Source organism: Nestor notabilis, unplaced genomic scaffold (assembly GCF_000696875.1).
Source record: "Nestor notabilis isolate BGI_N333 unplaced genomic scaffold, ASM69687v1 scaffold215, whole genome shotgun sequence".
Lineage (NCBI taxonomy): Eukaryota > Metazoa > Chordata > Aves > Psittaciformes > Psittacidae > Nestor > Nestor notabilis.
Window position 1 is genome coordinate 88,023 of NW_009929599.1, and position 12,183 is coordinate 100,205.

General features: G+C 40.4%; 1 protein-coding gene across 1 annotated transcript in view; it reads right to left on the minus strand.

Annotated features, from left to right (window-relative positions):
- Positions 1-12,183, minus strand: part of TGFBR3 (transforming growth factor, beta receptor III) — a 102,258-nt gene that overhangs the window by 19,609 nt on the left and 70,466 nt on the right. Inside the window, exons 5-7 of the mRNA XM_010015045.1 lie at positions 7,628-7,796; positions 5,452-5,599; positions 945-1,134 (exon numbers count right to left, since the gene is read on the minus strand). Coding sequence (XP_010013347.1) covers positions 945-1,134; positions 5,452-5,599; positions 7,628-7,796 — 507 coding nt within the window. The remainder of the gene's footprint in view (positions 1-944; positions 1,135-5,451; positions 5,600-7,627; positions 7,797-12,183) is intronic.

Sequence of the window (12,183 nt, forward strand, 5' to 3'; positions counted from 1 at the left end):
TGAAAACAAACTTTGAGGAGTGGGCCTATTATATAAAAAAGGCAACCACAGAGGTAAAAGGAACATCCCATTCAGCAAATGTTCTATTTCAGTGCTGCTGCAATAGCCTAAGTGCAAATCATGGCATGAACTTCATCACACATTCAGTCACTCCATAGTTGTGGAACTACATATGTAACCAAAGTGAAGTTAAACAAGGCTTAACTTCATGCTGGGCAAGTGAGAATACAATCTGTTGGCTTTCACACACAACTGCTCAGGACAGAAGTCTCAACACCCATCCCAAGGAGCTAATCATCTGTAACCCATGAGGTTAATTGATTACTGTGAACATCAGCTTTATCAAACCAGCTGAGCAATACTTCTAGTGGTTCAAATTCAGGACTAGTGAATAAGCAGATGCAGCTCCACTAGATTCAACGGACACAGATATTTTTACATCAGCAATGACTTTGGCCAAATAACTAATTTAAGGGTTGTATTTATTCAATTTGCTCAAACTTTTATGGTAAGCCAGTTTTGTCTGAGCAATTTAAAAGTTTATTTAATTGTCTCTAGGAAACAGTATGCTCACACTTTTGGGAAAAAATATTAAAGAATCAAAGCTGGATTTATTAACTAACAAGATATCCAGCTGCTGAAGTTCATTCCAGTGAAGGCTGAGCATGGTCAGCTGTAACAGCTTGTGACAACAGCTGGATAAACTAGAACCATTTAATTCCACCCAAATTTCAGGAAATAACTCAATTTACCTGGATTTTTCTCATCAAAACCCCACAGATTATTTATTTTAACCAGCAGTCATAGATACTCCCAACACCAACTTTCTTGATGATGAGCAATGAAAGTAGTGCAACACCTGAGAAAGCACTTTTCAAATCACCATATTCCTGGAAATACAAGATATATATTTTCTATATGCTAGAAGCACCTTTTAGGCATACCTGTATCTTCAAGTTGCAGATGAAATCTGTTAGCAACGGGGGCTTTTGTGTAGGAAGTAACTGGACTATAGTTATGCTCATAAGCCCACTTGATCAGACTCTCATGCGATGAGGGAATATCAGGTATTACTGATTTACTCATGCTCATGGATCGTTCTGTTTCCTTTCCAAAACCAATACTATTTGATGTCTGCAAAGAAAAACTCGGTTTATGATTTACCATTTAAGTGTAATTCAAATGGAACAGTGACACTGACTGAACATGGGTTTTTACTCTATTTTACTCTATTAAGTAACAGCAAACTGAGAACACCTGGGAAATAAACCAAACTCTGCCACCTTAGGCACAGAACTACTGCACACATGGAGAAAAGCACACACCCCCTCCCCCCAGCCTCTGCCTGGAGAACAATAAATCACAGTAGTTCAGAACTGGTAATCCCTAATGAGGCAAAGGCATATTTACAGCTGTAGTTTCTTCAAAACCAAGTTGAGATGACTTCTGAGGTGAGGGGAACTCAAGATGACAACTGATTCTTTCAAATGCCCCCTTCATTTCCTTGAGGAGAGCATTAAGCTACATATGGGAAAACCTTTGCTCAAATGAGCATTACTGAAAAAGGCAAAACATAGCATGCTCATGAAGTAGAGCTGATACCAGCTAATGCTTTAAAGTCAGTTGGCACCGAGGATAGTCTGTGCCTCTCTGAATGAGCTTCATGCTGTGTGCCTCCTGCAAAATGTTGAGTATGTTAAACAGGACTGAATTCAATCCTTAATAGAGCAATAAGAGAAAGCATGCATGTTTATGCAAGGCCAAACTGCTCCAAAAGACAACAATAACACACTTTCTGCACAATAAAATTTAATATTTCATTATCAATGTAAGTTTTGCACAAATACACTGATACAGCGAACTCAAAAATGCACTTGCTGAGCTCTTAGTTTTATAATTAAACCATTATTGGCCATGGAATACAGATGAGCCACACAAGCAGTTCCCTTTCATTTTACTGTTAAAGTTATGCAAAACCTCAGATTTTCTAGTACAAATGGGCAAGTAAAAGGAATATAAGAGCATCTCTAGCTGTTAAGAGGGACATTCACCGATACTACACTTTCACCTGTTTTTAAGTGCTTGGCATCTCAAACATGTATTCACACAAAGCTAAATACATGTCTATTTTCATATTCACATTACTATTATGCCTGTAAAAATCACATCAACAACCACAGAACAAGCTGAGCAGACACACAGCAGGAAAGGCACGACGACCCACTTGTCAAGGATTTCTGCAATGTGATTGAACTGCACTTTCTACATGCAGATGATACCACTGAATGCTCTACAACAAACACCTTCATTTCTATGCCTGATTACCTTCAGCATAAGCTGCATTTTTTTTAAATCCCCATTGGTTTCCCTCAATGTGAGCCAATCTTAATTCTCTTTCACTCTAGAACATCAAAAGATTGACTGCACTAATCTCTTTTGCCCAGATTGCTTTTACTCAGTGGTTGTATGGACCTGCTACCCAGCATCACTGAGCTCAGCTGCACGTCTTCGCCTGACCTCAGAAATGGAGCTTTTGAAGAAAGTAGTGAATAAAGCTCATAGAGAGTCCTGATGGAATGGCACAGCACAGTTTTCCTTTGGCTCTCTCCCTCATTTCTTCCTAATGACCCAGTTCTGCATCCTTTAAACACTCACAGCTTCACAATTGAAGTTAAAGGGAATTTTAGGTGCAGAGTTTTAGGCTTGAAGATACTGTTACCAGTAAGGTTATCAATGACCAGCAAAGGCCACTGAAGACAAGAAACAGAAAGGAAGCAGTATGTATCCTAATTTTAGCGCCTTACTACTGTTTTGGATAAAAAAAAAAATCTCTTATTCTTCAACAGATACTAATCTGGATATGATTTATCACAGATTTTCACATTACCACACAGCTTTGACTGGTTGGAATTATTATGATATCCCAACTTTGCTGGACCTCCCTCTCTGCTTTCCTTCTCTTTTTTGTCATGAGGAGACAGCTGAATAAACATCATCTCAGAATTTTACTGTCCTAACTGGCACCTGACCATTTCGTTGGCTTGTTTTTACCTCCCCACTCCATGCTGAGCCTCTAAACATTCAGTCCTGCATTGCCTCAATGAAACAAAACCAAGCACAAGGGCTTGCAGGAATAGATGTAGTGAAGTGCCTTCACTTGCCTGCTCTGACAACGCCTTCAGTGGCAGTGGATGAAACCAGGCAATGAAAGCCACCTTCTAACCTCCTGAGACCACTTCAGGAATTGGTGGGCAGTTGTTCTCCTGTAAAGAGTCCCTCCAAGCTTTTGAAACCCTCACGGGTTTGTTCTGCGCATTTCACCTCTCTCTCTCTTTTCCCCCAACACACTTATTTTCTTCCTGCAATCTCATGTCTCTGCCCACAGCCTTGTAAAAGGAACTGAATCCATAGCAATGTGAATGGCAGAGAGTCCACAAGCACAGGAATAGACAAGCACTGCATGGGGGTTGATGGAAGGACAGACTGCACACAGGAGCTGCACACACAGCCTGGGAGGAAAGCATTGCACATGTATTACATGCAGTTACTTTACCTAACTATTCCCATTTTACTTGATTTTGTGTCCATCCTCTTTCAGAGTTTCAAGGAACACAGCAAGCTGGGAGATGAGCCAGATGACCCAAAAAGTCTTTTTCATTTTGTCTATGAACTTAGACCTTAATAACTCATGGTCCTGAGTCTGAGGCAGCTTAGCACTAACCTTTCCCTCTCAGTTTGCTAACCCCCTCAAGACAATTCTGATTAGTACTGAGGGCAAGAAGTTAGGAAAATTGAAGTGCATGGAACTGCTTCAACTAATAAAAAGAACATTGTGAAACATTACCTAATTGTTCAGTAATGTTATTATGCATTGTCTAAACTTGGGCTTGGAAAGGCCTTCAGCTTAATAAAGATACGAAGAGATCCTAAATACTGGATGTACAGGCTTTTTAATGACATAGGGGTGTCTAGTTCTCTCCCACACCCCCTCTAAATGAAGGAGTACAAATACACATTCACAAAAAGAAGCATCTATATAAATGAAGCACTACAGGAAACGAAGCAGTATGGCAGTTACAAATCCTAATATAAATATATAGTATTTTCTATACTGACATTTCCATATATAGTATTCCTTTCTCTTTCTCTTAATCTAAATAAAATGTTATGTTATGATATGAAATACAGTACTTTGGCTATCTCCAAGCATGAAGTGAACTGATGCACAATTCTCTATCCTGTGAAATTAGACCCATGAACAGGCCAGGCCTATTTAGGACCTACAGAATGACCAGAACATCCTTTCCTGTCCAGTAGATAAAGATGTGTCAGGTATCAAAAGGGAATTTCACCATCCACCCTAAATAATTTTTCCATTCAATTTTCTGAGCAGCACCATAATTTATTTCATTTTATTTCCTTCACTCTCAAAATCTAGCATGAAATCCTGCCTACCAATCTGTCCTCTTAGAAGATTTAGACCAAGCAGCCTTCAGATCCTGTCAGAATTGCCCTTGCACACATTAAAAGGAGAAAGGTACTAAGTGAAGTAAAATTCTTGTTCATAGAGATAGCTGGAGTTTGAAAATGCATCTGAGTTACTGCAAAGCTTAATCAGGAGGCCACCCAGTAGTCCTGAGCATTCACCTCAACTGTACAATATGCTCCTAAATGAACACTTCAGACAGAAATAGGCCACACTTTCATAGGCTGCAAGATCAGTCCAATTGTATTTACTTGGTTATTTCAAAGCAAGGGGAAGCACATTTTCTTAGTAGAAATGGTGTTGAGCCACAAAGCCTGTAGCAAAAATCACTCTGAATCAGAACCTCCAGTTATGTGTAAGTATAGTTTCAGAAGCTTAGTTTTAGAGATCCTGGGTTTGTGCTTATTAAAACTTCTTAGTTGAGGTCTAAGGAGAGGTGAGGTCAGTTTGAACAAACACTGCTGGGGACAGAAGTACTGGGGAAGAGGGCTAGAGACTACTAGAACCACAAGTGGAAGGAGTAAAAAAGTCTTCACTTCCAAAGGGATGTGGGTATGTGCCATGTGTCTAGGATTATCCATTCTGCACTCACAGGCGTCTTTCCAACTTCTGAGATGAACCTGTACATCCACTCACCAAAGTAACAGCAGAAAGGGAGATCAACATCCAACTCAGTGTTTAGGGTACTTCAGCAAAAGCCAAGAAGACACAGACCCTAAATCCTTGCATTGTAATCACCTGGCTTCTGCAATGTGCTGGTCAGTTTAATAGCCAATATATTAAGTCACTGAGGAAAAAAACCTAGTTTCTGATTTTACGCCTTGAAATGCAGTTAAAAAAGCAGCTAAGAGAGAAACCCCTGAAATCTATGTGACCTAGCACTGTCTCACATTTAAATGGATTCTATACTGTTGCAAAAAATGAAATTCTATACAGCCGCAAAAAATGAAGGTGTCTTAACTTACAATCACTTCCAGCTTTCCTTGGACATCATGCGACTTGATAACCCAATTGACAGACTTTTTACACTTGAGGATAAGTACGACGTCTCTGACAAGTTTGGTGCCTGGTTGAGATGGTTTAATGTCAACGATTATATCCACCTGGAAAGCACTGTATGTGGAAAATAGGGAGAAAGTCAGACCAGAATGCCAGAAATTTTCAGCTATCAACCTTCTTCCAATCCATCATGTTTCCACTGTCTGGCCAGCTGATTAAAATGCTGGAGATTATCCCAGGCAACACAACATGTGCAAAACAGATTGTTATTCCACATATGCTGAAATGATTTTGCATAACAATAGAAATAAAATATTTTTTAGATAAATCATAATTTTTGTCTCTTATTTACAAGAATTCTGCTACTCACTTCAGCTATTTGTTAAAGCAGGTTAGTTCTGTGACTGGCAGTTTGCTTTAAAAAGTAAGTATTACTTTCTTAGTTTGCTGTGACAGTGCCTAAATAAAGCTGTTCCAGTTTCCTCTGGCTATAACTATATTAAAGCTCAAAATAATGCCTTAAAAAAAGAGACAAATTAAACAGGTTAATACCAAAAAAACACACAAATACTATATTGGGAAGTGCCTCTGCCTAGGCAGTTAAATTGTGGAAATTACTTTGCTTAGGATCTTGCACGTATTCAATTTCCAATACTTCTGGATATATACTTTAAAACGAAAAGAAAAGCAGATGTCCAGCCTATTGCTTGCTGGAAAATAGACGAACACTATCCAGATTTTCAAGACCTCAGTAAAATAAGTAGAGCAAATGGGTTTGTACCCATCAATAATATCTTGTCGTTCAAAGTATCAGTTCAACAGAAAAACCTTTACTTCCAGATCGTCTTATGGGGCCGTATGTCACAAGAACGTGACATAAGTAAGAGAGTTAATGTATCTTGGGACCTTCATTTCACCTCCTGCAGCTTTACACATGCCCAGCTCAGCTTCTGTATGTTTCTTTCTGGATATAAACTTTTCAAAAATAGCTGTGGATAACAGATAATCTAAGAATGAAGCAAGAAGAATTTATTACTTTTTTTTAGTTTTAATAACAAAACATTTAAGTATTTTGCAGTGTTATCATCTGAAAAACAAATTCCTATCGTACTACCAGCCAAAGCCAAAAGCCCAGAGGACTTGGAGACAGGGCTGTCATTGCGTAACACTGCAAGGGACTTGCTGATGTTGATGCTGAAGAGCAGCTGTGTTCAGAACGGGGCTGCAACTCAGGCCACTCAGAGGCAGATCATTTGGGTTTACCTCTACTCCACTTCCACTACACCTCAGCACTTTCTTACTCTCCCAGGGGTGCTAGGCAAGAATATTCCCAGGGTCTGGGTTCACCATTTTGCAATGAGATAGTTACCCTTCTTGCAAAGACCCCTCCTCCCATCTCTGTATCTCCCCGTGTGAATGCCTCATCAGGGAATGGATGTGCCCAAATGTAGCTACATGAGGAGTACAATTAGACAGTGCTGGATACCCAGTGTCTGTAGTACACAGACAGGACTTTAATTCTACCTGATCTGTGAGGAAATTGTATTTTTCTTCTTATATACAGAGCGTTAAGTAATTTTCGCTAACCACTGCTTATAAACCTTTTGTGACAGTGGATCACTGCCAACCCTTAACATTTCTTGCAATAAACACTATCCATTAAACTCCATCGGAAACTTGACAGAAAATACTGTTATGATTCTGCAGACCAACAGTGTAACAATTATCATGTACCACAGATCACTTGTGACCCCTTGACCACTGGTTGGGAGGCACTGCCCTAGGTCTTGCTGCCAGTCACCCCTACCTGTGACAGGCCAAGATTACTTTTAACTTCTCTCACATCCTCATAGAGTGTTCCCATCTTAAACTCTGTCTGTCAGATGCTGCCCTCAGCCATCTTATTCTTGGAAGAATTTGATTGATGGGGCAGGATACAGCCCGTAAGAACTGTGCTTTGCAGTTTTGTCCAGAAAAACCCCAGGATCATGTAGCAGAATGGAAAATCTTTACATATTGAAGAACTAATCTCTGTTTAAGGCAAAGTACTAAGGTCCAAGCTCTTCTAATAATTTTCAATAGACAGGTGAAATCTTTAGCTGTGATTTCAAACAGATTTAGTCTATTTAGACAATACTTTACCTGTACGGATTGGAATTTGGAGTGATTAGTTCAATGATATGGACTTCTCTTTCTTGGACTAAGTGAGACATAAGGCACCCCTCTGCTGTTTTTGGTTGGAGGTATCCCGCAAGGTAATTTAACGAGAGAAAATTCTTCTCTATGTTGCATGAGGGAGGAAAAACTTGATCTGGAGGAGGAAAAGAAAAGAAATCATATAAACCTTTACACACAGATATTAGCTTACATGCACATATGTACTGCATTTACTTCAGTGCAGCACTGTATTTCATGACACAGGTCTTTAGGCTACAGAGTGTATCTCTTGTCTATCATAAGCACTTACGACAAAGCAATATAGTATCAAACGGGAGATCACTGTTGCAACAACACAGCATATACGTGATGTAAAACATATACTTTTAAACTGAAAAGTTTATATTTATGGACTTAAATACTTAATGAAAGAAAATCCCTAGAAAGAGAAATCTGAAAACAAAAATGAAGCCAAATATGGAGCATTTTTCAAAATGAATAAAACATGTTTAAGTTCTTCCGTGTACCTTTAAAAGATTTATTTCTTTTGAAATTAACTAGCAGAAAATTTGTGAGCAATTCCTTGTCCCTTTAGAATACGTTTTATTCTTGTTATTATGAACTTAAAGTATTAAAAGATCACAGAAAGTATTTTCAATTTCCTTACTCAATGTATTTTTCCTATAGACTGTATAGTGAGAGTCAGTGTTGTCTAGAACTACTGCAGTTCTCTTGGGCACAGAAAATAGAATATAGAAAGAAAATGATGAAATCAGTTGTTGATATTAAGGAATTCTGACCATAATATCCCTAACTTAAGAAATTCTAGAGTAGATATTCAATCTCTCTTTTGGTTTTAACTGCTGAGCTGATGAACATTAACTAGCATACAACGCCAACCATAAAACATACTTGGTGTAAAGTTCTCATGCACAGCCTACTCTGCTGTACCCCAAGAAGCAATGTTTCCACTGAAGAATAGGAATACTTTGTATTTCCGAGATAGCTTTACATATGAATTGTAACAACACACAGAGGGACTAAGTATCATGTTCAAAGACACAAAGTTCTGTAAGAATGTAATTCCAAAGGGCTGGCCCTTTGACCTTTGCTTTACAAAGAAGGCTTTCCTATTTAAGTTAGTAGCAAGACAGATGCATGCAAATCTGTGGAAAAGCTCTTAAAAACTGAGTTGAGACCACAGTTAGCACTTGCTCCCTAAATGAGAACTGAAATGTCACCCCTGAAGAGCATTTGTGTGTGCTATAGAGCTTTGCAGGGTGACCAGAGACTCCTGTGATCCCGGCCTCTGCAGAAACAATTAGGGAAGTTTCTTCTCCTGATCGTACACAAAGTAGCCTTTGAATATTGACCTTGCTGTCTTCCCTCCAGAATCTATGAGAGCTGTATGAAGCTGTAACAATTCATACTGCCCGAGCAAAGCACTCCTCTAACATTTGCTATGTGCCTTGCCAGATTAGCCTTGAATGCAGCTGCAGTTCGACCAGCTCCTCCCACAGCTCCTTCCACAGCACAGAATGGAAAATGATCCCAAACGGCCTACACTGAGCTTGAATTTATATCTGTACACACACACACAGATGGATATACTAGGTATTTGCTTCTCAGCTGCCATACAACACAATTCAAGCCATAAAATAACAGCCTCTGAGTAGTTAGTGGATAATTACACACGTGCTATCGTTTGCTGTGGAAAAGAACTCAGTTCCTGCTCCTGGCACTTCCATTAAACATCTCTCGAGCTCTCAAGAACTGCTGCTCCTGCCACCACCAGCACAGAAGCTCCCCAGCCTGGGCCTCTGCTTCACAGCATGATTTTCTTCTGCAACAGATTTTAACTGTCTTGATGTACACATTTACTTCCCCCCCAATAACAAAATGTATTTACTCTCGCCTGTACCAGTTACCAAAATGTGGGCTGGAACAGAAAAGAAAAGGGGATCTATTTCATCCATCTTTGCTCACCACACTGCATTTTTAGTTTCAGGGCTGTCTGCTTTGGAAAGGGACTGCAGGTGTCTGCAATCAATTAAAAACCTTACTAAACCAGCCAGCAAACAGTCAAATTATGGACCCTGTGCCTCTCTAATCTCCGCAGACTCCCAGTATGGAATCAGACATGAGGTTAGCCTGGAATACCCTCAGCAGAGAGTCTCTGGCCAGCACGTGATGGAGCTGTGCACAGCAGCCAGCAGCACGTGCCAGGCTGCTCGGATGAAGACAGAGGATTGCACACTGGGATCCGGAGTTTCTGTGGGCAGCACCTCCATCTTACAGACAAGGATGGACGTAGTCTGCCCTTTTCTGCACTAATCAGGTGCCACCTGCAGGCTGCCAGCTAAGCTGGATAAAAGCTGAGTATCCCAGCTTAAATGAGGAGGTCTTTGTGAAAGTGAGTGCCATTAATCAGGTGTAACTCTCCAAGACAGGTACCCTGGGCGGCAGCAGCAGCAGCAGCTCGATTCAGCAGTAAAAATCCCATCCAGACAGAGCTTGCCTTTCAACATGTGAGCAGGGAATAAGCAAGGCATTTGGGATTTCCCCCAGCCACTCTGATGGCAGGGCTTTTTTATGTGTATTCTGCAGTTTACTAGCTCTTAGCATGACAGAGATCAGAACCTCAACTGACATTTAATGGCAGGGTATAAATGGGAGCAGAGAAGGGACTGCAGTGGCCTCCAGAGGCATGGTAAAAACTCTTTGCAGTAGTCACTCCCCAGCAGGACACAGCTAAGGCCTGACACCATGCAGTCACCTTCAAGTATTAAATCAAGCAAGTACAATGGGCAGGATACACACACCAAGTGTGTACAAGGCTACAAACAGAGTCAGGATTGAAGCTTCAGCTTCTGCCAGGACAGGAGCACACTGTTACCATCTGTAAAAAGACTGTATTTTCCAGTCTAGTTATTGTTATGGCTGATTATTACTTTTTTTTCTTATTTAGCTAAGAAATGTGTTGAAATTAAGCTCCCTCCAGGCTAGGACATCTGCCCTGGATTTATACTGGATGCATTAGGTAACATTTAGCTAACTGCTAAGTCTTCCTGACTTGTACAATTGTATCTTATTGAAGCATGAAGAATTGAAGTGAATTCTGCTGGAAAACCTGTACTAAGATCACTTCCACCATGAGCAGTCTTGCTTTCTAGAATCTAACAGTGATTATCATGACAGTCACTTTGCCATCCCCTTCACTAAACACATCAAAGCAAGAACAAGAACCCCACTTCTTGTACCCCCTTCCTCCAAACCCCCATTCTGGCCCCTTTAAGTTCTGTGCTCACCATCCCCACAGTATTTGAACCACCACTCTTCTGAATTGATAGGATTCAGATGCACTCGGCCCTGACCCAGTTTGCTAGCTCGCTCAGCTGCCTTTCATTTGCAGCTTCAAAAGTGATTTCAGAAACCCATGGCATAAGCAGCAGCTTTATTCTATGAAAGATCACCCTTTTTCAGATCTTTCTGTCCTCTGGCTTGCACTTTGTGTTTGCTGTGTTCAGCTACGGCCTCCACTTCTAAAATGCTATACGTCTTCCAGTTTCAGATCTTTCTAACTTGAGTGAAGCTGAAATGCAGACAGTTACATGAACACTGCCATTAAATTCTGTACTGGTCACGTAGCAAGGAACTACTTTATATGACTACCTACAGATTATGAGTAATACAAGCTGTGATTCATAGACTGGCAGCTGAGGGTATCCAACTAAAGCACTTGAGGAGTGTAAGCTTTATAGGAAAAGCCTGAAATGTCTATCAAGCGTACGTTAGGGTTTGCGCAACCCAGTGATTCCATCTCTCACTCTGCAGAGCAGCAGACCAGGTCCACGTCCCATGTGGTTTCCATATTGCTCCTCACACGCCTGTGGCAGCAGTTCAAGAATTGACCCTCTCCCCACCCCCAAGCAGATGCGTAACCCCCAAACATACACACATATTCACTCTTCTGCCAAGAATTTAAATCAAAATCAAACACGGTTACAGCTGAGCTAGTTCATAGCAGCCTTCTCAGAAACTGTCTATTTTGGTTGCCTGCCAAATTCCATCTTGTGTACTTACTCCTAATTAAATTGGTTTTTAACACATTCTAATGATGATGCAAAGCTCTCCTATTTAGTTGCCTGGTTTGACTGGGCATGTGCAAATCAACACAATTTTATCTGCTTTTTGACATGTCTAATTAAATGTTCCTCTCTGCAATGCAGAGACCACTACTCCCATCTACGTGTTCCAAGAGCACTTTAATAAGCTAATAAATATATTTCTGAATGATTTTCTGGCATTGAAATCCAAAACTGGTGCCAAGAAAAATCACACAGGGGAATCCTGTACGAATTTGGCAGGATTTGGATAAAGCCAACACAGGCATGTTCCGATTTTGGGGGGCAAGCCTCATGCTTCAGGAAATCAAATGATCAGATACAGGTGGTTAGGAAAGAATGTTTTCTCCACAGAAGGTTTTGGGGGTGTGTTTTATTTCTTGTAGCCAACTAGTTCAGCTATACAGGGGTTTCTCC